At 38.4% G+C, this 27,371-nt stretch overlaps 1 protein-coding gene across 2 annotated transcripts in view; it reads left to right on the top strand.

Annotated features, from left to right (window-relative positions):
- The window catches only part of HTR4 (5-hydroxytryptamine (serotonin) receptor 4, G protein-coupled), a 170,210-nt gene that overhangs the window by 124,847 nt on the left and 17,992 nt on the right, over nt 1–27,371 (top strand). For both annotated transcript variants that reach the window (XM_011931519.1, XM_011931518.1), the window contains exons 5-6: nt 11,193–11,346; nt 20,229–20,797. In XM_011931519.1, the coding sequence (XP_011786909.1) occupies nt 11,193–11,346; nt 20,229–20,797 (723 nt within the window). The remainder of the gene's footprint in view (nt 1–11,192; nt 11,347–20,228; nt 20,798–27,371) is intronic.

Here is a 27,371-nt window from a genome sequence, read left to right as displayed (position 1 = left end):
GTTTTTCTTAAAGCTACTACTGCTCTTCTGTCTTCTCCACTTCCTCAAAGGGGGAACAAGGGGAACTAAAATATAACCAAAAAGAGTTACTAAGAACAGAAACACTAGTTTCTTCATCCAGAGCTCTGCTACAAAAATGTATTGAACCACCTTTTGCTAGGAGGACTGCTATTCAACCAGTGAACCCCACAGCTGCCCCAAGCTATACATGACCTGTTTACCCTGTTGTTATCTATTGGCATGTAATATTTGCATCAAAACTCAGCAGCTTAAGCGACAATGTATGATTACTAGATCTTACATGTAACCAACTCCATTACACATAGCAAATACGGTCTTAATGCTTTCATTCGCCTTTAGAGACCAATTCATTCACCTTTATATTTCTTAGAATCAACTGTTAGGAAAGATGTTGAACCAAGTGACTTTTTATTATTTGTTAAATAATATAGAGCTCACAATTCCAAAATATATTTGAGTCTGTTTGTAATAATATGTATTAAACAGATATTTATGTGCCAAGAACTTCCTATGTTTTAAACATATTATTTCATCAATTCTGACAGTGAAGTAGAAGCATATTCGGAGGTAGACATAATTATTCCCACTTTGAAGATGAGGAAACTAGATCTTCTTGAGGTTAGTAACTGATTCTAAGACCACAGAGCTAGTAAGTAGTTAAGGCAGGGAAAGTTGGTACCCAATTGTGAAGACATAAAGTTGCCTGCTACTATCCCCTCCAATTCTGACAGTCTAGAATTCCAAGTTATTATCACTGCTTCTTGTGCCTTTTCTGTGGTTGGGAGGGCAGGAAGTGAGGAGGTAGAATTTTCCTTAATTGTAGAAGGAGCACGGAAGGGATTAGCATGGTGCTTAAAATACATGGCTGTCTACTAAGAGTTGTCAAAGTAAATTGTGTCCCCAGAGACATTTAAAAGCAATTTGATCACACATTTGCACATGGCTGCAGTGGGAGAAGCTGGTGGCTGGTCTACAAAAGCGGATTTTAATGGAGTTTTATGAGCAATACTTTTGAAATGTTTTGCATAAGAAATTACTTTGTAAATATCCTTGCTTCATTTTAGTTAATCCTGGCCATCTGGAACTTCACTCATCATTTGAACATTCATTTAACTACTTTGTAAAAGTTTTCTGGTTAAGGAAGAATGGGAGATACCCAATGGAAGGCTGGAGAACATATCTTGCTGATTCATGTATTCCTGAGATGAGACAATTACTTTTCCTGTTCAACACTGTCCACCTAGCATATGAATCAACAACTCCTTCTCTTGACTTTGTTTTAATTCAGCTTCTTTAGTAAAGCACGCAGCAATGTTAATTGTGATGGACATTTTCCAGCTTAAAAATCTTTTGGTAACTCCTCCTACCCTAATATTCAAAACCTCTAAGACAATGGTTCTTGAAGTGTGGTCTCCAGTCCACTAGCAACAGCATCACCCGGGAACATATCAAAAATACAAATTATTTGGCCCCACTCTAGACCTACCAGCAATCTGTGTTTCAACAAATCCTCTAAGTGATGCTGACGGATGATACAATTTGAGAACCACTGCTCTGAGACATGCCCCAGTCAGTCATTTTAGGCTTATTTTTGTCTACTTCCTTGTGAACACCCTACAATTTAATGAACTTTACTGTTATGTTTATAGGGATATATGGATATAGGAATATACATTTATAGGTATGTATTTCACATATATAATTGCTCTCTTCAAGCCTTTGCCGTGCCATCTGCAGCACTTAGATTACACTTTCTCATCCACCATCCTGACCCAGTCTCTAACATTTGACTTGAAAAACCACTCTTGAAGAAAGTCTTTCCCCATCCCTCTACTAGGTATGCCTGTTCACATCTCCAAAATTTGGTAGCATATTTTTATGGAATTTATTTTACTTGGTAGTGATTGAGAGTTTATTATTTTTTAAAAATTCAGTTTGTCAATATCTACAATATATCTGGCATTGTACTAGCGATCATGGACACAAAGCAGAACAAGGCAAACATTGCTGCCCTCATGGAGCTTATACATCAGTTGGGGGACAGTTTTCCCACCTCCTGTCCTAGATCATTTTCTTTTTGAGAGGCACAGGTGTCCTGTGCTTCTGGGTATCCCCTAGGCTATATTAACTTATGGTGAGCAAAGTGGAAGGCAATGCAGTGGTTTTTGGTCCATATAGGATGCACCAGAACATAGTGCTGTCCTTGTGGCACCCCACTCTTAAGAGATAGCGACATGCTATAGCACATGTAGAAGACAAGGAGCTCCACTCCTGCTATTGGTGAAAATCCCCTTATCTAAATCAGGGGTCCTCAATCTCAGCACTACTGACATAGACTGGTATTGTTATTGGTGCACTGTAGGATGTTGAGCAGAATTCCTGACCTCTACCCACTGGATGCCAGTAGCATTTCCTTCCCAATTGTGGCGACAACAACAACAAAGTCTCCAGACATTGTCAAATGTCTCCTGGTGAGCAAAGTCACCCCTGGTTGAGAGCAACAGGGAATTTTTTACCTGCAGAAAATAAGACTTCAGAGGGATGTAAAAGCTCTCTTTAGATGTCTCTAGAAGCACTATGCAGAAAAAGAATTAGATAGAAATTTAAATTAAGCCAGAGGGAAAAACTGGAAGTTACCAAAAATTGATTTTTAGAGGAAACTTTCTTAACTTTAACATGCCCTTAAGTTTAGAATGTACTGCAGTAGGACCTGGTGAATTCCAAATCCCTAGAAAAATTAAGCAGGTTTGGGTACACACTTCATTTTAGAGGGGATGTATTAGCCCATTTTCACACTGCTGGTAAAGATAGACTGAAGACTGGGCAATTTGCAAAAGAAAGAGGTTTAATGTACTCACAATTCCACATGACTAGGAGGCCTCACAATTATGGAAGAAGGGGAAAGGCACACCTCACATGGTGGCAGACAATAGAAGAGAGCTTGTACAGAGAAACTCCCCTTTATAAAACCATCAGATATTTTGAGACCCACTTACCATCATGAGAACAGCATGGGGAACACCCACCCAGTGATTAAACCACCTCCAACTGGGTTCCTCCCACAACACATGGGAATGGTGGAAGCCACAATACAAGATGAGGTTTGAGTGGGGACACAGCCAAACCATATCCTTCCACTCCTGGCTTCTCCCAAATCTCATGTCCTCACATTTTAAAACCAATAATGCCTTCCCAACAGTTCCTCAAAAGTCTTAACTCATTTCAGTATTAAATCAGAAGTCCACAGTCCAATGTCTCCTCTGAGACAAGGCAAGTCCCTTCTGTCTATGAGTCTGTAAAATCAAAAGCAAGTTAATTACTTTCTAGATACAATGAGGGTACAGGCATTAGGTAAATACAGTCATTCCAAATGGAAGAAACTGACCAAAACAAAGGGGCTACAGGCCCCAAGCAAGTCTGAAATCCAGCAGGGCAGTAAAATCTTAAAGCTCCAAAATGATCTATTTTGAATCCATGTCTCACATCTAGGTCATGCTGATGCAAGAGGTAGGTTTCCATGGTCTTGGGCAACTCCACTCCTGTGGCTTTGCAAGGTACAGACCTCCCTCCCATCTGCTTTCACAGGCTGGTGTTGAGTGTCTGTGGCTTTTCAAGGTGCATGGTGCAAGCTGTTGGTAGGTCTACAATTTTGGGGTCTGGGGATGGTGGCCCTCTTCTCACAGTGCTACTAGGTGGAGCCCCAGTAGGGACTCTGCACAGGGGCTCCAACCTGACTTTTCCCATCTGCAGTGCTCTAGCAGAGGTTCTCTATGAAGGCCCTGCCTTTGCAGCAAACATCTGCCTGGGCATCCAGTTATTTCCATACATCCTCTGTAATCTAGGTGGAGGTTTCCAAACCTAAATTCTTGACTTCTGTGCATTCGCAGGCTTAACAATCCATGGAAGTGCCCTCTGAAGCCATGGCCTGAACTCTATGTTGGCCTTTTTCAGCCATGCCTGGAGTGGCTGGGACACATGGCACCAAGTCCCTAGGCTGCACACAGCACAGAGACCCTGGGCCTGGCTCACAAAACCATTTTTTTTTCTCTTAGACTTCCAGACCTGTAATAGGAAGAGCTGCCGTGCAGACCTTTAACATGACCTGGAGACTTTTCCCCATTGTCTTGGGGATTAACATTAAGCTTCTTGTTATTTATGCAAATTTCTGCAGCCAGCTTGAATTTCTCTTCAGAAAATGGGATTTTCTTTTTTCTTTTTTTTTTTTGAGAGAGTGTCTCGCTCTGTCGCCCAGGCTGGAGTGCAGTGGCCGGATCTCAGCTCACTGCAACCTCCGCCTCCCGGGTTCACGCCATTCTCCTGCCTCAGCCTCCCGAGTAGCTGGGATCACAGGCGCCGGCCACCTCACCCGGCTAATTTTTTGTATTTTTAGTAGAGATGGGGTTTCACCGTGTTAGCCAGGATGGTCTCGATCTCCTGACCTCGTGATCCGCCCGTCTCGGCCTCCCAAAGTGCTGGGATTACAGGCTTGAGCCACCGCGCCCGGCCTTTGGGATTTTCTTTTCTATTGCATTGTCAGGTTGCAAATTTTCCAAAATGTTATGCTCTGCTTTCCTTATAAAACTAAATTCTTTTAACGGCACCCAATTCACCTCTTGAATGCTTTGCTGCTTAGAAATTTCTTCCACCAGATACCAGAAATCATCTCTCTCAAGTTCAAAGTTCCATAAATCTCTAAGGCAACGGTACAATGCCACCAGTCTCTTTGCTAAATCATAACAAGAGCCACCTTTGCTCCAGTTCCTAACAAGTTTCTTGCCTGTATCTGAGACCACCTCAGCCTGGATTTTGCTCTCTATGTCATTATCAGCATTTCAGTCAAAGCCATTCAAGACGTCTTAAGAAAGTTCCAAACTTTCTCACATCTTCCTGTCTTCTTTTGAGCCCTCCAAACTGTTCCAACCTCTGCCTATTACTCAGTTCCAAAATCACTCTCACATTTTCGGGTATCTTTTCTTATCACCCCACTCCTGGTACCAATTTACCGTATTAGTCCATTTTCATGCTGCTGATAAAGACATACCCAAGACTGGGCAATTTACAAAAGATAGAGGTTCTATGGACTCACAGTTCAATGTGGATGGGGAAGCCTCACATTCATGGTAGGTGAAAGCCATGTCTCACATGGCAGCAGACTAGAGAAGAGAGATTATGCAGGGAAACTCCCTTTATAAAACCATTAGATCTTGTGAGACCCATTCACCATCATGAGAACAACACAGGAAAGATTCACCCCCATGATTCAGCCACCTCCCACTGGGTCCCTCCCACAACACATGGGAATTGTGGGAGCCACAATCCAAGATGAGATTTGGGGGGGTACACAGCCAAACCGTATCAGAGGACGTGAGGATTTCATGATTCTCAGCATCCTTCAAGTTCTGAGATTCAGTATTTTCATGTTTTGATTGTTTCCAAAGTGCCTTTTCAATGGAAGAGGCAGTTGAGTGAAATGATAGGAGGTTTATGTCCTGGCTCTTGAGTCAGGCTGCCTGGGCTAGATGCCAGCTCAGTTCTTACCACCTGTGAGACTGGGCAAATTTTGAACACTCCTGTGCTTCCCTTTCCTCATCTGTGAAATGGATATATTTATAGTTCCTGTCTCAAAAGTGTTAGGTTGGTGCAAAATAATCACGATTTTTGCCATTATTCTTGAATGCAAAAACCACCATTACTTTTGCACCAACGTAATAGTTGTGAGGATTAAATGAGATCAAATGGGCAGAGCCCTTGGTCAGTAAATAAATAGTAGCTATTATTATCAAATCAGCCAGTGCATTTTGCCTTACCTCCCTCCAAAGAACTTGTAAATTTAATTAGCTAATTCTGTCTAGTGAAGGTGTTTATGTATTGCAGGAGTAGTTCATGACAGGTCAGTTTTCTTTCTGTTGTTAACAGGGACATTATAATCCAAATACAGGAATTGAAAATCAGCCACAATATATGAAAGTCAAGTTATCAGGTTTCTGTCTAGTCTTATCTACAGACAAATATCAAAATTTTAAGGAAGCACCATTAGTTAACACTAGAACTCAATTTTTATTAATCCCTTTATTCAGTGGTGTTTGTTTTCACCTACTTAATTTGCATTCTTGAGTCCGGTCTTCAGAGGATGTTTACTTTTCTAGATTTTTTGCTTGAAAGCAAAGATCAGAAAGACATTGGAAGGATATGAGGTGACTTATTTAGGGCTGCTGCCTCAAGGGTGCCAGGCCTTGGTGTGAATATTGAGCACATAAAGTTAAGTAGATGCTGGAATTTGAGCTCCAAATAAGAACCTTATATTCTATACTCAATCCCACTCAAAAATCAAATTATGTTTACTGTAAGACAGAGGACCAGACTGAAGAAGATGCAGAGGTCAAAAAGCAAGTAAAACATATATCTAGACATAATTCAGTATTTTTCTTATTCATATGCTCACCTGTCACTAACAATTTGCCTAACCTAATTTAAATTTAAGTAAAATAAAATACTTTTTCCCCTTTTCTCCCTTTACTTATTAATAATTTTTAAAAAGGAGATAAAGGATTCTTCCTACCCTTGCCTAACCACTCCAGATCCTACAAGAGCAACTTTCTACATCTGTGTTTAGGCGTGTTTCTATGTATTCCACCATAGCCCCCTATGGGATGGACTGGCTGTCCAGGCACTTTATTTCTGGCATGCGTTTTCCAGGGAACTGACTATATATGTAAAATGTGTAAGGGAACCAGGTGTGGTGGCTCACGTCTGTAATCACAGCACTTTGGGAGGCCAAGGCAGGTGGATCACTTGAGGCCAGGAATTCGAGACAAGCCTAGCCAACATGGTGAAACCCGGTCCCTGCTAAAAATACAAAAATTAGCTGGGTGTGGTAGTGCACACCTATAGTCCCAGCTATTCAGGAAGCTAGGCAGGAGAATCAATTGAGCCCGGGAGGCGGAGGTTGCAGTGAGCCAAGATCACATAAGCACAACAGCCTGGGCAACAGAACAAGATTCTGTCTCAAGTTAAAAAATGTGTAAGGGATTGGTAAATTGTGTACTACATTCACAGTATCCTCCTTTAAGCTGAATTTTAAAAGGAAGCCTGTTACCACTATTTAATTCTATGTAGCAGCAGCTCCTAGAAATCTAGGGTAAAGCAAAGTAAAGCATAGAACATTTGGACAGCAGAATGTAGGACAATATTATTGTTCATGAGATGTTCATTATGTCAAGGGAAACTGGCAGTAGCCCTGGCCAAGCTAGATTTAGAAAGAAAGGCTTTCGTAAAAATTTTATGAGCACCAATATAACCATACATTCTAAAGCCCTCTTCTGTAAATTCTATTATTTTCTCAACATAACCCTCTAAACATCCACATCCATTTATGGAAATCAAATAATTTTCTCAGATAAGACACTCTGTTTTCTCAAATGTACTTTTTATCCTGGATGATATTATTTATTTATGTAAAAGATTTTAAATTTTATGGTTACATGATAGTTTACACACTTATGGGGTACATGTGATATTTTGATACAAGCATACAATGTGTAGTGATCAAATCAGGGTAGCTGGGGTATCCATCACCTCAAACATTTATCATTTCTTTGTGTTGAGAGCATTCCAAATCTACTCCTCTAGCTATTTTGAAAGATACAATAAATGATTGTTCACTACAGTCACCCAATTATGCCGCCCAAATACTAGATCTTATTCCCACTATCTAATTGTATTTTTGTATGCATTCACTGACTCGTCTTCATACTTCCCCTACATACTACCCCTCCCAGCCTGTGGTAACTATCATTCTACGCTTTACCTCCATGAGACCAGTTTTTCTTCGCTCCCTCACGTGGAGTGACAACATGCAATATTTGTCCTTCTGTGCCTGGCTTATTCACTTAACGTAGTGTCCTCCAGTTCCATCCATGCTGCTGGAAATGACAAGATTTTATTTGTTTTATGGCAGAATAATACTCCATCATGTGTATATACCACATTTTCTATATTAATTTATCCACTGATGAATACTTAGGTTGGTTCCATATCTTGGTTGTGGTGAATAGTGCCCTGCAGGATACTTAGTTTGGCCTTGTGTTTTTGAACTTTTGGATTTTTGTGACACTGGGGATCCAACCAAAATTTCTGAAATCTGCCCTTGGCAACTTCTCAGCACCTAGCTCTAAACCTCAAAAATTATATTGATTACACAACAACAATAGAGCAGAATTCATTCTTCATTTATCCCTCTATTGCCTTTTTGGGATAATAGAAGAAAGGATGCCAAAACTTGAGCTATGTTCTGAAAGTATATTGAATGAAACAAAAGATATTTTTACTTAGAAAAAAAATATACTATGAAAGATATATCTGGCATTCAAGCCAGTTTTACTGCTCTGTGAAAAGATACAAATCAAAGCAAAGCAGGATCCTTTGCTTGCAAGCAACAGATTGTTGTTAGCCAACTGTATTAGTTTGCTAAAGCTGTCATAACAGGTACCACAAACTGGATGGCTTAGAACAATACACACTTATTGTCTCACTGTTCTAAAGGCTAGAAGTCTGAAATAAAGGTATCAATAGGGCCATTATCCCTCTGGAACATGTAGGGGAAGGATCCTTTCTTGCCTTTATCTGGCTTCTGCTGGTTGCTGGCAACTTTACGTGTTCTTTGGCTTATGGATGCATCATTTTAATCTTCCATCTTCTCATGGCCACCTTCCTACTGTGCATATCAGTTTCTGTGTCAAAATTTTTATTTTCATAAGGACATCAGTCACATTGGATTCAGGATCACCCTGAAGACCTCATTTTAATTTGATTGGCTCTTATAAAACCCTGTGTCTAAATAAGGTCACATTCCAAGGTTACTGGGAGTTCGTACTTCAACATATCTTTTGGAAGAGGAATGAATCCCAGCCCTGCCAGGGGGCTACTGCTGGGATAAAGGGCCCTCTGCTAACTTACCCACCTTGCATCCCTCTGCAGGACATTGAGTCCCAGGAGAAAGTCTGATCGGGTCACTCCTAGGCTAGAAAAGTCAGAGCCCCATCATTTGTTTTCCCAACAATACTATAGCAACAGCAAAGAGATAACTCCCGAAGGATTTGAAGTGCTAATAACAAAAGAAAGGAGGAAGGATGTTAAATGGAAAGAAACTTGCCCCCTAACAGGAAATCAAGAAGGAAACAAAATTTGAGAAAAAAAAGAGTATATTTCATCCACTTCAAATTCATCATTAATTGTATGTTAATAATAAACCTCTGATGATTATGAATATCACCATTCAGAAAAATTTGCTACTCGATTATAATTTGGCTTTCTTGTAAGCCAACAGTATGGAGGGAATCCAGCTAATCATGATTCTTTCAACGATCGAGTTATCTTTAGTTTGATTTTGTGGCCATGTCAGAATTATAATGGAGACAATGGTTTTTCTGAGCAAGCCACTCTCCCATTCTTTGATCTGTTGTTTCTTGCACTCTGGCCCACATCTGGACACCCCACCAAACTTGCCAGCTACAAAGAGCTCTTGGCACAGTGCAGTCAGCTGCTCCTCAGTGCCTTGTAGGAAAGGGGATATTTCTTCTCTCCCTGCTCCTGAGACACCTGCTCCTCATGCTCCAACACTGGGCTCTCCTCATTCCACCCTCTCTCTCAACCCATCCTACTACCACCTCTTCAAAGAATATAGCCATTGTTATGTTAGTTATGCTTTGAATTAAGAAAAGAAGAAATGGGAAAAATTAACAAAGTGAACTGCATAAAATGAGGGGTATATGGGGGTCGTTCATCATTAAAAGGTATAAAACCCTAAAGAATAGACTTAGCCTCCAGGCTTTTTTTGCATTTATATTTTGTACTCTTCCAAAGAGAAATAAATGATAGATCTACTGTAGCATTCTGCCTGTTGTGAAATTCCATGCCATGCCTGGGCATGGAAGAGGTGATCTCCAAGGCCAGAATAACATGCAGGAATGGTCTAGAAGTTAGAGGCCAGACTGTTGAATGGGCAGGTTGTACCTCTGTCTGGAGGCAGGAAGAAAGCTAGTATCATAGGCAGAACATGGAATCAAAAGAGAGTGAGCAGTGAGTCCCATGAGAGAGGTCAGACCCTAATAAATGAAAGTGGGGTGGTCTCATCCAGTAGATAGGAAATGATGGAGCAGGAAATATTCAAAATTTTACATTCTTAGTATCCCAGAAACAGTTAAATATTTGTCCCAAACGTGATGCATGTCAGTTCTGTTCATGATTCATTGGTGAGGACCAGTCACTTGGTCCTACCCAGCCATAAGGAGGCCAAGAAGTGTACACATTTGGAAGGGGAAACTTAGTATCCTTAGCAAAGAGCAGTAATAACTCACACTTGTCAACATGCAAGCTCCAGGTTGTTCACCAACAGACTCTGATTCAGGAGATCCTTGGGATCTGCATTTTAAAAAGACTTCCTCAGGTGAGTTTGATTCAGCGTGGCAGTGATGAGGGGATGGAAGGGAATCCTTGAACCACAATTTAAAAAAAAAAAAATCACTGACTTAGAGCTCCACTTCCATGTAGGCAGGTGATCAAGGGTAAGGGGACAAATCTGAGATACAGTGGTTAGAGCCCAGATGTAGAGGATGCCTGGGTCACCTCAAGTTCTACTCAAATAGATTACAGTTGCCTGGACACTGCGTCCCAGAGGGCTGGGCAGAAGCTCCTCAATGCACAGGCATCGAGATAGTGTTGAACAGTGCCAGAGATAGAAAAGACCTTCCGGTGTGTGTGGAGCTCCTCCAGATATTGGGAGATGGAGATGACTGTGGGGCCAACTATAGGCAATGATTCTCAGATGTGATCCAAAGCATATATTGATATTATTATTAACAGAAACTCACAGGTCAGTATATAGTATTGTATCATATAATCACTTTTCCTTTCCTCTGTTCTTTTCTCCCTTTTCTCTTCCTTCTTTTTCTCTTCGTCTGCCACTTGCTCTCCTCTTTTTACCCTTTATTCTTTCTTTTCTTCTTTCCTTATTTTATTCTCTACTTTCCCTTCAACTCGTCTCCTCAATGTTTGCTCTTCTCTATCCCTTGCTCCATCCCCTCTTCCTCCCCTCTTCTCTCTCATATATTCTCCTCTCTCCCTCCCATTCCTCCTTGCCCATTCCTATGCTCTGCCCTCTATTCTCTCTCCAGGTATTACGCCATCTGCTGCCAGCCTTTGGTCTATAGGAACAAGATGACCCCTCTGCGCATTGCATTAATGCTGGGAGGCTGCTGGGTCATCCCCACGTTTATTTCTTTTCTCCCTATAATGCAAGGCTGGAATAACATTGGCATAATTGATTTGGTGAGTATCCACACAGACTCCACTGGTTTACTGTCTGATCAACTTTGCATGGGATTCCTAAATAAATAAATAATATTAGATTGAGTATTCTAAGAATCTGATAGTGGTTTGGGTGATAATTTAATTTAAAAAAAAAAAAGCTCACACTTTTGAATGCATACTGACAAAAATCCTCTCCTTAACCCAACTTTAGTCAGACTTTTCTGAATCCTTGTCCCATCTGGGTCTTGACTTTTGGACTTCTATGTGTGTTTTTACATAGCCCAATTTTCACAAGAATCTTGCTAAGTTGGTTTAGCCAGAATCCCTCACCCTCGATATTTGATTGGGTTCTTCATCCTCCACCATCTCCCAGGTGGTTTATGATCACCTTGGCCTGTCTTCAGCAAGAGCCCTGCTAGGTTTGTTTAGCCAGAATCCTCTCTTACTCCTGATGTTTCCTATTGGTAATTTTCCATCCACTGACCCCCACTCACCATATTTCCACTCACCATAAATTTCCACTTTCCCTTGTTCTATTTCAATCTCTCTCTTCTACTACAAAACCCCATCACAGTAGTCACTATAACCTATGTTGATAGTCCTGAATAAAGTCTGCTTTACTGCTTTAACAAATGTCATGAATAATTTTTTCTTTAACATAGCTGTATGCCAGAGTATGCTAAATACTTTATATACAATCTTGAAAACCTCCTTGTGTGGAAAGTATAGTTATTTCCCCCATTTCTCAGATGAGAAAACCCAGGCTCACAAGCTTATGTAGGTTAGGGTTAAGTAACATGGCCAATGTCACACAGCTTGTAAATAACTGGACAAGTATTCCAAGCTTAGACTCCAGGGCTTGAGGCATGTCATTTGCCCCAAAAGGTCTTTATTCCATTTTATGTGGAGAGTCTATAAGGCTGATGTACTAGTCCATTTTTACACTGCTGATAAAGACAAACCCCAGATTCAGTCATTTATAAAGAAAAAGAGGCTTAATGGACCCACAGTTCCACATGCCGGGGGAAGCCTCACAATCACGGTGGAAGGCAAAAGGCACATTTAACACGGCTGCAGAGGAGACAGAATGAGAGCCAAGCAAAGGGGGTTTCCTATTATAAAACCATCAGATCTCGTGAGATGTATTCACTACCACGAGAAAAGTATGGGGGAAACCACCCCCTAATTCAATTATCTCCCACCATGTCCCTCCCACAACAAGTAAGAATTATGGGAGCTACAATTCAAGATGAGATTTGGGTGGGGACACAGCCAAACCATATCAGCTGACATGGACCTAAAGAAAATATATCATGTGGGTAGAGGCTGCTGGGGAATGAAGAGACCTCCAGGCTAGAAGGTGAGAGAACTAAGCCCTAAGCCCAGCTCTGAACTATCTTACTTGATGAAGCAGTGTGATGAGAAGATCCATTCGTTCTCAATGGAGAAGAAGGTCTACCAGGGATCTAGGAGGCCATGCAACATCTGCCAGGCATTATTCCAATCCCTGTGTATGGGTTCTCCAGATAAACATAACTAATGGGTGGGTGTGTGTGTCTGTGTGTGTGTGTGTTTGTGTGTGTGTGTGTAGAGAGAGAGAGAGAGAGAAACAGAGAGATACTGTAAGGAATTGGCTCATGTGATTATGGAGGTTTACCAGTACCAAGATCTGCAGTCAGCAAGCTAGAGTCCCAGGAGAGCTGATAGTATAGTTCCTGTCCAAATGCAAGGACACTAGAGCCCCAGCAGAGCCAATGTTTTAATTTGAGTCCAAAGGCAGGAAAACACTGATATCACAGCTTGAAGGCAGTAAGGCAGCATGAGTTCCCTGCTATTCAAGCCTTCAGTGGATTGCATGAGGTTCACCTGCACTGGTGGCAGGTGACTGGTGATTGGCAGTCTACCAATTCAAAAGTTAATCTCATCCAAAAATTTCCTCATAGACACACCCAGAATAATGCTTGACTAAATGTGTAGGTACCCTATGCCTGGTCAAGTTAACACATAAAATTAACCATGTCTCTGTCTAGATACTAATCTTTAAGAGTCTTCCAGCTTTGACATACTAAACTTATAATGAAGATCAAAATCTATAGTCTGGATTCATTAGCAGGGATATATATTCCATAAAGAAGTTGTAAGGCACTTGCTTTAAAATTGGTCCCAGGATACATCAAGTTGTGGGAAAGCTACTACCATCCAGAGTACCTGTACTTTTTTTATACATAATGTCTGTCCTTTAATTAAGTCACCAGACCTTGTAGGAAGCAAGACTAAATGGCCAAAAACCACAAACATAGAAAGACAATGGAAACAGTCTCATAGGCAATCTAGATAATGGAGTAATTAGACAAGGAGCATCTACCAAAAAAAAAAAAAAAAAAAAGGGGGAATTTTTGGCCGGGTATGGTGGCTCATACCTGTAATCCCAGCACTTTGGGAGGCTGAGGCGGGCAGATCACAGGGTCAGGAGTTCAAGACCAGCCTGGCCAATATGGTGAAACCCCATCTCTACTAATAATACAAAAATTAGCTGGGCATGGTGGAATGCACCTTTAGTCCCAGGTACTCAGGACACTGAGGCAGAAGAATTGCTTGAACCCATGAGGCAGAGGTTGCAGTGAGCCGAGATTGTGCCATTGCACTCCAGCCTGGGTGACAGAGCAAGACCCAGTCTCAAAGAAAAAAAAAAAAAAAAAAGGATGGGGGAATTGAATGGAAATACTGCAACTAATAAATACACTGAAATAAATAAGTATAATGATAAATTTAATGGTAGATTTGACATATCTGAGAACACCTGTAGTAAACTGGAATTTAGATGGTATCATTTTTCATAATGATAAAAATATCAATTCAAGAGGATGTTACACCATAACCTTGTAATAAAATATTGATTGAAGCACATAGAGATAAATGGATAAAATTTTATTACAGACCATTCTGATATATATGTATATATGTATCATATCAGAACATACGTGTGTGCCCATATACATACTTTTATGTATGTGTGTATATATATGTTACACATATATATATAAAAAATACAGAAAAGTTCTAACATCCATATAATTAGTATTCTATTTGAAGAGAGAGAGAATGGGTAGATTTAATATTAGTAGAAATAGTGCCTAAGAATTTTCCAAAAAGATAAAAGCCATCAGTCACAGATTCAAGAAACTCCACAAACCCCCAGGAGGTTAAATAAAGAAGAAAACTATATCTAGAAAATTCTTTTTAAAAATTGTTGAAAATCAAAGACAAGTTGATAAATCTCAAAAGTAATTAGAGAAAAATGATAAATTAAATTTAACAGGGAAAATAAGACTTACAGCTGACCATGTAATAAAATGAAAGAAGTGAGAAGACAATGGAATGACTTGGTGAAAATCTACAACTTAAAATTCCATACCCAATGAAAATATGCTTTAAAAATTAAGATGATATTAAGACAAGATGATTTTCAGGCAAACAAAAACGAAGGGAATTTTTCCACACCAGGTTTTATACTGTGACTAAAATGAGAATTTTTCAGTCAAAAAGAAAATAATCCCAGACGGAAGCACCATAACACAGGACAGAGTGCAGAGCACTGGAAATGACAAATATGTGGATAGTGTAAGAGAACATTGACTATTGAAATAACAATAACACTAATGTCTTGTGGGTCTTCAAATATATGTAGGATTAAAATGCATGAAAACAATAGCATAAAAGGCAGGTGTGGGGCAGGTAAATGGAGATGGACTGTTTGGGATCTTTGCATTGCCAAGGAAATGGCAAATGTATGAAATAGACTGTAATGAGTTGTAACCCCTAAAATAAAGATAATAAAAGATTATATATCCAATAAGCTAATAGAATGAGAGGTAATATGTTAATATAAACAGGTATTATTCTGAAAATAAGCAATAAATATGGAAACAAGGAAAGAAGAAACAGAAAAGGTTAATAGGTAACAGTAAGATCATAGACAAACCTAAATGAATTTGTAATTGTATTAAATATTAATTTATTTAAAGAATAGATGCTAAAAGACAAGGTTGTCAGACTGCATCAAAACAAAATACAAATATATGCTGCTTTTAAGAGAGCACCATTAAAAATAAAGTGACAGAAAAATTGAAAATAAAATAATAGAAATACATACACTATGCAAGCGATAATTCAAAGAAAGCTGGTGTTACTCTACTGTTATAAGTGATAGAATAAAATTTAAAGAAAGTAATATTTCTTGATGTAGAAATATTTTATGATGACAAAAAATATGAATTCAAGAGGATGATACATGAAAACCTTATAATAGTCTATAAAACAAGATGCTGAATATGTACAGGAATAAAATAGCATGTTTGTGAGTATATCATATAGGTGTATATTCTTCATATCTTCATGCATATATATATTCACACTGGATGCAGATGGATCCCAAGAAGGGTAAGTGACATTGGGTTAAGCAGCTGTCTTCAGTCAAGAGCTATTTCTAGAGGTTGATGACTAAGACCTGTCAGCAGGCAGTGTTCACAGTTGGTGGAAAAGTCCTTCAATCCTTAAGAAAAATACTAGTGTGTCACAGGGTCCAGTATAAATATGACTTATTCCAGGAATTGTAATGCAATCAATGTAATTCATTGCATCAGTAAAAGAAAGGGGAGAAAACCCACATGTTCATTTTGTTACTGCCAAAAATGCTTTGACAAAATTCAATACCCATTCATGATTTTTTAAAAATCTCATCAAACCAAGAATAGAAGGTAATTTCCTTAATCAAGTAGAGGCTGTTGACATACAATTTATAGCAAATATCATACTTAGTAAATTATTGAAGGTGCATCCCCTAAAACTGGGAGTGCAACAAGGTGTCAACTACCCTCAGTTTTATTCGAAATCAGATGGGCGGTCCTATCAAGCTCAATAAAGCAAGAGCAAGTGATATTAGGACTGGAAAGAGAAAAAATTGTAACTGCCATTATTTGCAGATCATATGAGTATTTCCTGGAGAAAATTCAAAAGGATGTAAAGATGAAATATTAGTTGATATCTAACTTAGCAAAGTTGCTGAATACACAGCCAGCTTACAATAAAAAGCCTCACCAAGTTCTGCCTATTAGCAACAATTAGGAACAAGAATTTTAACATGGTACCATTTACAGTAGAATAAAAACATAAAATACTTAGAAACAAACTAGCAAAATATGTGTAAGACACAAAGAAAATTATAAAATTAAAAAGTATTATTGAAATATACTTAAAAAGACAAAGGGAAGGAATTACCATGTTAGTTAATTCGAAGACTTAACATTGTAAAGATGTCAGTTTCCCTTGATCATTTTACTCTCACTCCAATCAAAATTCTAGAAGATTTTTACAGAAACTGAGACATTAATTTAAATTTTCTATGGAAATACTGAGATAAAAGATTATCCAAGAGTCTTCAAGAAAAGAAACCACAGTTCAAAGACTTTTATAACCAGATGTCTAAGAAGTTATAGAAGTTAAAACAGTATGTGCAGAGAGAGACAACCCAAGAGAACAAATAGGAAATCCAAACATGGAGCCATATGCATATACAGTCCCCTGATTTGTGACCAAGGTTACACCACAGTGCAACTAGGAAAAGATAATCCATTCAATACATGCTGCAGGGGTCAATTGAATATCCATATCTTGTATATCATATCATACAGAAAAAATAATTTCAGGTAGGTAGAAGAATTAACCATAAAACTGGTTGGGCACAGTGGCTCATGCCTGTAATCCCAGCATTTTGGGCTGCTGAGACTGGCTGATAGCTTGAGCCTAGAGTTTGAGACCAGTCTGAGCAACACAGTGAAACCCCGTCTTTACAAAAAATATTTTAAAATTAACTGGGCATGGTGGCCCACACCTGTAGTCCCAGCTACTAGGGAAGCTGAGGTGGGAGAACTGCTAGAGCCTGAGAGTCAGAGGTTGTAGTGACCATGACTGCACTCCAGCCTGGGCAACAGAGCAAGACCCTGTTAAAAAAAAAAAAAAAAAAAAAGACATAAAAATTAACACAATAATGATATGCTAAGTGATCATGTAAAAGAATGTCTTTACATCTCTTGACAATATCTTTGAGACCGAGCCTTACTCTGTCACCCAGGTGTGATCTCAGCTCACTGCAACCTCTGCCTCCTGGGTTCAAGCGATTCTAGGACCTCAGCCACCCCACCACGCCTGGCTAATTTTTGTATTTTTAATAGAGATAGTGTTTTGCCTTGTTGGCCAGGCTGGTCTTAAACTCCTGACCTCAAGTGATTTGCCTACCTCAGCCTCGCAAGGTGCTGGGATTACAGGTGTAAGCCACCATGCCTGGCCAGTATCTTTATACGTAGGAGTAAACAAAGATTTCAGAAACAAGATACAGAAAGTACTAACCAAAAGTATAGGTTCTTTCAGAACTTCTTTCTATCACAAGATACTACAGTGAAAAGCCATGCCACAGAGTGATATATTTGCAACACATAAATCTGACAAAGGACATCTAGAATATAAAAGAACTATTATATTAAAAATCAATAAGAAAGAGAGTCACAAGTTAATTTTTAAAATGAGAAAATACCTGAAAAATCAATTCAAAAGAGAGGATATCGAAAGGGCAAAACAGTGATTAACATTATTAGTTCTCAGGAAATGCACAGTAAAACTGCAATAAGAAACTGAAGGGTTGTGATGAACTTAAATTTGATTCAAGTTTATTTTATTTAATTTAAAATTACAAAGAAATAGCCAGGACATAGTAAACAGGGAACAAAGCTGCAGAGAACAGGGCACACTGAGAATTTGAGGCAACTTACTCGGATTGAAACTGAAGATACAGCTGCAAGAATTGGGACTGACAAGATGTAGGCAATATTTTAACATTATGAAGGCAGTGCTCTCGTCCCATTGAAGGAACCAGAGTGCTAATCATGAAACAGATGCAGAAACTCAGTCTCACATGCTTTCCAAAAGAAATGATGTCAATGCACTATAATTATGTGGATGTGTATGCCCAGGACACTTTTCAGTAACAAAACATAAGACAAATCCTAATCTAAACCAATGGAAAGAGTCAAAAACACATGGAGTATTTTACTAATGTAATCAAATAAACTTTACCAACATCACCAACAAATCCACAACAAGATACCACTACATACTGACAATAAATTTCAAATGTTGGTGAGCATGTGGAGTAACTGGAACTCTCCAGCTCTCATGGTGGGAATATAAATTGATACAGTCCCTTTGGGAGCCATTTGGCTGTATATACCCAAACTATGATGCAGCAATTTCAGTCCTGGGTATATACCTAAGACAGATGAAAATACACACACACACACACACACACACACACACACACACACACACACAAGCTTGTACAAGAATATTCCTAACAGTTTTATGCAAAATAGCACAAACCCAAAAATGACTCAAATGTCTGTCAATATTGGAATATGTAATATTGTAGTTTATTCCTATAATGCAATAGTATACAACAATGAAAAAGAATAAATTGCTTGTACATGTAATAATGTAAGTGATACAAGTTAAAGAAGATACAGATTGTGTGTTTTATTATCTTGATACTTAGTTGGAAAACAAATAAAATTACATTATGATGATAAAGATTAGTGGCTGTGTTTGGGCATATTAATGACAAGGAGAAGGCATTTGGGAGGCTGCTGGGTTGTCGATAATATTCTATAGTTTGATTTGAACAAGAATTACACAGTCATATTTACTATGTAATAATTGATTCACGTGTATATATACTTTATGTACTTTATATGTATTTTGGTTCAATAAAATATTCGAAAAAAGAAGAAGGATGGAGGATTCAGCTATGTCAAAGGTGTAGATGGCTCATTTAAAAGGAGGAATGGCAACATAGAGGTCATTGATAGCCTTGACCAGAGCATTTTCAATGGAGTGATTAGGGTGAACACCTAAATGAAGTGGGTTCAGGAGAGACTGGGAGGAGAGTAAGTTGAAGCATTGAGTGTTGTCTAGGTTCTCACTCTGGTTGGGTTCCAAAGTCCCTCATGACCTTGCCCTATCCAATCTTTATATTCTTTTCTCCCATTAAAATATCTACCCTTCCTTTCCCCCAAACCCTAAGGCCCCTCTTGGCTATTACACTAAAACACAGGCTGTTACACTATAACACAGGCTGTTACTCTGTGTTATCTAAATGAGACAAACCTTCATCAGGGAATTCAATAAGTAGAAAAATGACTCCAGAAAAGTGCCCCATGGCATTCCCCCAGAGAGCTAAGTTTATGATGGTATAGAGCAATGGTTCTCAAATATTAACGAGCTTTAGAATTATTGGAAAAAACTTGCTTAAAATGCATATATCTGAGCTTCATTGCCCAAAGATTTAGAATCAGTAGATCTTCCAGGGATGAAAGTGGAGGGGTGGCAGTAGGGAATGGACAGGAATCTGCACTTATAATATATACTGCGGGTGACTCTAATGTTACTGATCTACAGGCATCCCGTTAAGAGACACTGGTCTGTTATGTGCAAGAAGACAGGGAAGGGAGAATAGAGGCAGAATTTCACTACTGGTTGGGTAAATGTAATAAATGATTCTGTCTCTATTTTATTTCTCTTCTTTCTGTCATCGAGGTTCTTTGTGTTGTAGGCGTATAAGAAAACCAAAGCTCTGCTGATAAATTTTCTTCTTCCTTTCCTTTCCCCTTTACTCCTTTATTCTCCCATTTTCTTTCCCTGTTCTCTTCCCCTTCTTTTTATCTTCCAATCCTCCATTTTCTTATTTTCCCTTTTTCTTTTCTTACACTCTTCCCCATTTTTCCCACTTCTTTTTCACTTTTTCTTTCTTTTTTACCTCCTTTCCTCATTTCCTCTCTCCCTCCAACTCTCAGATAGAAAAGAGGAAGTTCAACCAGAACTCTAACTCTACGTACTGTGTCTTCATGGTCAACAAGCCCTACGCCATCACCTGCTCTGTGGTGGCCTTCTACATCCCATTTCTCCTCATGGTACTGGCCTATTACCGCATCTATGTCACAGCTAAAGAGCATGCCCACCAGATCCAGATGTTACAACGGGCAGGAGCCTCCTCTGAGAGCAGGCCTCAGTCGGCAGACCAGCATAGCACTCACCGCATGAGGACAGAGACCAAAGCAGCCAAGACCCTGTGCATCATCATGGGCTGCTTCTGCCTCTGCTGGGCACCATTCTTTGTCACCAATATCGTGGATCCTTTCATAGACTACAGTGTCCCTGGGCAGGTGTGGACCGCTTTCCTCTGGCTCGGTTATATCAATTCCGGGTTGAACCCTTTTCTCTATGCCTTCTTGAATAAGTCTTTTAGACGTGCCTTCCTCATCATCCTCTGCTGTGATGATGAGCGCTACCGAAGACCTTCCATTCTGGGCCAGACTGTCCCTTGTTCAACCACAACCATTAACGGATCCACACATGTACTAAGGTGAGTATACTATGGGAGTTCATCAATTTGGTTGATTTATATTACTCAGAAGGGGTAATGCTCCAGTTTTCTGTTTCCAGAGGGGTTATCCCTGAAAACTGCATAGAGTTTGCCAAGATTATAAAAGCTTCTACTCTCTGGTCATGGAATACAGTAGTGGTTAAGACCTCAGGCTCTGGAGGGAGACAGACTTGAATTCGAATCAAGTTCCCAGAGTTCTGTGACCGTGGGCAGGCCATTTAAACATTATTAACTTCAATTTCATTTTTAAAAACTTAAGATAATAATCACTATATCTACATCCGAGAGTTTTTATGAGAATCAAATTAGCTAGTGTATGTGGAGTGCATGGTACAGAGCCTGACACTTAACAAGTCTTTAGTAAATATTATCTATTATTATTTAAAGGTGATACTTTAGAGTAGTGGTTAAAAGCATGGATTTTAAAGTAAGATAGGTTTTGTCTTGACTCTCAGTGCTCCTACTAGCCATCTGCATAGTCTTTCATGGTTTTACTTTCCTGACCTTTAAAAAATTGTGATAATGTTAATTCTCATCTCATGTGGGTTTTGTGATAAGTAGAGATAATATATTCATATAGGGCATGACGTACAGTAAGCACTCACAATGGTATTAAAAATTTTATTAATATGAGGACGAATAGTAATAACATAGTGCCTGAAAACCTAAAATGGCCATAAATAACATGATAAACTAAAATGCATACCATCATAAATATACAACAGTAATACCATGAGATATAACGGACGTATGGGTGATCTAGAATTGGGGTAGAAAGGAAAGGAAGCTGATTTGGCTTAAGAAGCTCAGGGAAGGCTTCACAGAACACAGAACAGTATTTCCTAAGAATTTGAGACATGGAGGAAAAGGCAGGGAAGCCGATTCAGGCAGATAGAACAGTGCAAGGAAGGAAATGAAATATAAGAGAATATGGACAGGTCCAGTGATTTTTTTCCCCAAGGTCACATAGGTGGATGGAGGTGGGAGTGACTTTGGAGGTGAATGTTCAGTGTCTAGTTATGGTACCTCTTTCTAAACCCTGAGACTTTTCTGGTCACCCTGAGCTAGAATTGTTCTCAGCTATGCAAAGCTATGTGTGATAAGTACATTCATCTGTAGCAAAATTGGATTGCCAATGACATTTTTTTCTTTGCCCTGAGATGTACAGGAATTTCTAAGGAGTAATTCCTTCTTTGAGACAAGCATTTAATTTTTCTGATGATGATTAGTATTGAGCTGTTCTGGCAGCTGAATATTGGGGGATATTTTCATTTGCCTGTGTAAGAAAAGAAGAAAAGAAAAATAAGAATTGCTATAAAATATAAACGCTGTGCCTCAGAGGCTGCTCAGAGCAAGAATTCCAATTTTTGCTACAAGTGTAGGCAGATTTGTAGCTAAAGCCTAGCATGGTGTTGTGGTTTCAGCTGGTGGAAAGGCCCCAAAGGATACACCTAGAAACTGACATTCTCCCTTAATTATTATGCCTTCATGAGTGTCATAGAAAGAATTCAACCGTAAAGTGTGTGTACAAGAACTTCTGTGTGGGTGCCAAATAGTTTTAGCTATTTAAGCTAGCAGTTGCCTAAGTACAGGCTGTTGACAACTTACAAACAGTGTACGCTCTGGTAATACATTTGTTAGGTCAGTTGTTCAGTAGTTGATGGTTTTTTTCATAGAGAATTTGGGAGTTTCTAGGGCAGCCCAAGAAAGCCTATTTTACTAAATAAGATGTATTGTTAAAATTCTCCTGTGTCTGGTAATCTGCAGGATGACTGTAAAGCAAAGAGAGAATTTAGAGATGGCATATGGATGTACACTCCATATTTTCTTCCACAAATTTCTTTTTTTTTTTCTTTGAGGCGGAGTCTCGCTCTGTCGCCCAGGCTGGAGTGCAGTGGAGCGATCTCAGATCACTCCAAGCTCCACCTCTCCAGTTCACGCTATCCTCCTGCCTCAGCCTCCCGAGTAGCTGGGACTACAGGCGCCCGCCACCACGCCTGGCTAATTTCTTTGTATTTTTAGTAGAGACGGGGTTTCACCATGTTAGCCAGGATGGCCTCGATCTCCTGACCTCGTGATCCGCCTGCTTTGGCCTCCCAAAGTGCTGGGATTACATTCTTCCATAAATTTCTTCATGAGGTCATGAAAAGTGCAGGAAGTTGATCTGTGATGTTTTACTGCAGAAGTGGAGAATCTTATAAGAGTAAGGGTAGCCTATACAGAATAGTTGAAACCTGCATCCGCTAGAGGGTAAATCTTACAAAGGACAGGAATTCTGCCTATTTCATTCACTGCTATATAGCAAATACTCTTCATATTGTCTGATATGTAATAGGAACTTAAACTCTTGATAAATTAACACATTATAAAATTAATTCTTCTGATCAATTGTTCTAGCTTAACAGAACTGAGACAATTTTTGCATTTTTCTTAAAAATCCCACAAGTAGATCATCAGCAAATTCAGATGAATTCAAGAAATATAAAACCGAAACAATGAAACTAAGTATCAGCTTTTATCCTGCTAATCCTTATTCTCAGAGACAATAGTTAACATTAGTCTGCTGATCGTTTCAATGTATTTACAAACACTCACAAAAACCATAGAAATATCATAACTCTTTCTCACTTTATGTAAATAGGATTATTTTATATGTACTTTTCTACATCTTGTTTTTTATCCTTTAACAATACATTTTGAAGGGAAATGTAACAATACATTTCCCCAGGGAAAATATAGCTCTAACTGATTTGTTTTAGCTGTTCTATAATCTTCTGTACTAAAAATACATATTAAAATGTATTTAATTATTTGCTCTTAGTGGGCATGTAAGTATTTCCAATTATTTGTCATTGCAAGTTGTACTGTTTTTAATGTTCTTGAACACATTTCTTGATGCATGTGCCAGAATTTCTTTCAGATAGCTACCAAAAACGAAATTACTGTATTGACAGGTATGCTCATTTAAAATTTTTACGTTTACAATAATATTGGCACCCTAGCACACTGTAACAATTTGCATTCTCATCTACAAGTGTGAAAGTACTGAGTATCCTCTACTCCTTCTCCTTACCAAAGTTGAATATTATCAATCTTTAATATTTGCTTGATTAAAAAATATTAGGTTGGTGAAAACATAATTGCCATATCATTTAATCTGCATTACCCAGTGATTTGTCAGATTGAACCTCTTTTAAATTAGTTATGTACTATTTATATGTATTCTTATATAAACTGCATCTTTATGTGTTTGGCCCTTTTTGTGACAGCTTTGCTGTATTTTTCTTATAAATTTCTGGATGTTCTTTGTTATATTCTGTATATTCATCCTGTATCATAGAATTGGCAAATACATCTCCCCATCTCCTGCTTACTTTTTAACTTTGGTTAACTTTTGACTTACAGAAGTTTCAAATTTTGCAAAGGTATTCTTACTTGACCTCTTAGAGTTGGCCTAGCTTCCTTCTTAAAATACTTCCTACATTAATTTTCCTTAATACCATACTTTCCTGGTTTTCCTGCTAACTCACCAGCAACTTTTTTCCAGTCTCTTTTAGAGGCTCTTTCTCTCTCTCTGGCCTCAAACTGTTGGAGTTCTTCAGGACTTGGCTAGTGATACTTTTCTCAGACTATCCTCTTACTTTATATATTCACTATCTATAACTTTACATACAATCTTCATGCTGTCAGTTCTATCTTTGATCAATATCTCCAGGACATAGCACTCCTCTGAGATCCAGAGAAGAGATCCAATTTGCTTTCTTGACAACCCCATATAGGTATCTCTTAGAAATCTTAAATGTAATGCAACCAAAACAGAATTATTAGCTCTATACTCTTACCCCCTGTATTGGCCCATTTTGTGTTGCTATAAATGAATACTTGAGGCTGAGTAATTTATAAGGAAAAGAGGTTTATTTTTCTAATGGCTCTACAGGCTGTACAAACATGGCATTAGCATTGGCTCAGCTTCTGGTGAAGCCTCAGGAAGCTTTTACTCATGGCAGAAGATGAAGGGGGTTCATACATGTCTCATGGCAAGACAGGGAGCAAGAGAGAGAAAGAGAGGAATGAGGTGCTAGACTCTTTTTAACAACCAGATCTCACGATAACTAATAGAGTAACAATTCACTCATTACTGTGAGGAGGGCACCAAATCATTCATGTGACTTCCACCCCTATAACCCAGACACCTCCCATTAGGCCCAACTTCCAACTCTGGGGATTACATTTCAACATGAGATTTGAAGGGGATGAACATCCAAACTATCTCACCCTCCAACCACAAGTTTTCTGAGTCATCTCTATCTCCATAAATGGAATAATCTTGTATCATGTTACTAAATCAAGACACTTTTCTGTGGCTCTGAGGGAGAACTAACATATTAGAGGGCAGGCTTAAGGATTTAAAAAGAAACCAATCAGCTGGTATTGAAGAGTTGGAGCTAAATAAAAATAACCGTAAAATTCAACCATAGGGGCAAAATATAAGTCATAAAATTGTAAGATAAATAAATTTCTAGCTGCATGTATGAAATTTAGAATTTTATAAGCATGCTTTCATTTTCCTCACCCAAGGCAAACATTTAAAAAGTACTGGACAGGTCACTAGAGACCTCCCTCCATTTTATTAATAATAATGATTATGATTATGAAACCTAACATTATTCCAGAAAAGAATGTTTGTTACTATATTTGAGAGCCCTAAATCCATCATTTGCATCTAATTTTTATGACTCAAAGAGGTAAGGTATTAGTATCCTTGTCATTTTAAAGATGAGAAAATTTAGTGTTAGAGTAAGTAGCATGCCCAAAGTCACACAAGTAGTAAACAATGAAGCTGGAAGTCAGACCTAACTCTTTCTGACTTCAAAACTCAGCCTTGTCCTGCCACTTAGAGTCAGAGTTAAGATTACAACTTTCCATGATAACCTTGACCTTTTGGATAAAGTTGATGAGTCATTTTTTAATCTATCAACTCTACCATTTTGTTCATATTTCTCTAGTTTGCCTACAAACCATGGAAGACTAATAACTTTTTCAAATGAAGGCATTTTCATACTCACGTTTTTTAAAAGGAAGTAAGCTTAGATCAGATGGGCCTATTCTTATTAACCACTTGTTGACTTCTATCTTTGGGTACCCATTGACTATTCAAATAAAAAATCAATTTTAAAAAAGTTCATCTCAGGATTGGGATCAAACTCTTCTTCCTGTGGTTTTCAGAACATACCTTTTTCACATTTCTTCAACTTGGGCACTTGTTCTTCTCCACTTCTGCTGGATGGCAGTGGTCTGTTTATAGCACTATTTCTCATGACATTCACACTGCTTTAGAGTATACAATTTAATTTAATTTATTTAATTAAATAAATTTAATTATTTTATTATTTTATAATTAATAAAATAATTTTATTTTATTTTATCGGCAATTTTATTATTAAATAAAATTTGCCGATTGAAATAAAATATGCTTTTGAAAGACATTCTTAGAGGGTTTTGGTTACTGAAATTGTACTAACTAGTGTACACAGTAGCAGAGATGTCTGCAATTGTGTCTGACTATTTTCTGTTGGACAAGTGTCTTTGGAAATATGCAACCCATGATCAAAATAGAAGTGAAGAAAGCATTTGATTGGATGATGACACCATTTGTCTAGACATATAGGTTACATAGTCTTCTAAATATAGCTTCTAAACATGAATTATTATCATATAAATATTTTGGGGCAATTTTAATTTGTCTGCATGCATATATTAGAAAGAGGCAAAATGCCGGTGTGTGGAATTCTAAGAGGTTTATCAAGTGTGCAAACTCAGATTCTCAGGGAATTTGGAGCCAGCCTCTTTCTCCTTGTCTCATCCTTAATCTTGTTCTGCAGCTGTGTTTTCCCCACCCATCAATATCTGTCTTAGTCTTATGGAAATCACTTTTCCCACTCTAGGAAACCCATACTGAACATAGTGGCAGAGAAGAAAATAAATAACCCAATGATAAAACATTAGCTGCGTTCTACTAAAGCCAGGAATAAGACAATGATGTCTTATCATCTTTTGTGGTCAACATTGTACATACAAAATCCAAAGAACGGAAAGAAGAAATATTCTACATAAAAATTGGAAAAAGAGAGCAAAGCTACCATTATTTATTAATATCTGTATGATCTAGTATAATCATCTTCCAGGAAAATCCACTGTAAACTGTGAAAAGTAATAAGATATTTCATAAGGATGGATGATATGAGATAACACTCAATCCTCTGTGACTTTCCTACTCATGAGAAAAAACAATTAGAATGTGAATTAAGAAAAATACCACTTTGCCACTGCACTCCACTCCAGCTCAGGTGACAGGGCCAGACCCCGTCAAAAAGCAAACAAACAGAAGCAATAACTAAAGTTCCTTTAAAAAAAATGTTTTTTAAAAGTATAAGACCTTTATTGAAAGAAACTTTAAAATTTTACTGAAGAAGAGCAGATAAATTGCTAAAGGTTCATTGTGGATAGTAGAAGAGGCAACTGTAAAACCCATATTTAGCTTTTGAGGTTATAG

The sequence above is a fragment of the Colobus angolensis genome, unplaced genomic scaffold (assembly GCF_000951035.1).
Source record: "Colobus angolensis palliatus isolate OR3802 unplaced genomic scaffold, Cang.pa_1.0 Scaffold90, whole genome shotgun sequence".
Taxonomy (NCBI): domain Eukaryota; kingdom Metazoa; phylum Chordata; class Mammalia; order Primates; family Cercopithecidae; genus Colobus; species Colobus angolensis.
Note: the sequence above shows the minus strand (reverse complement) of the source record. Positions and strands in the feature narration are given on the sequence as shown.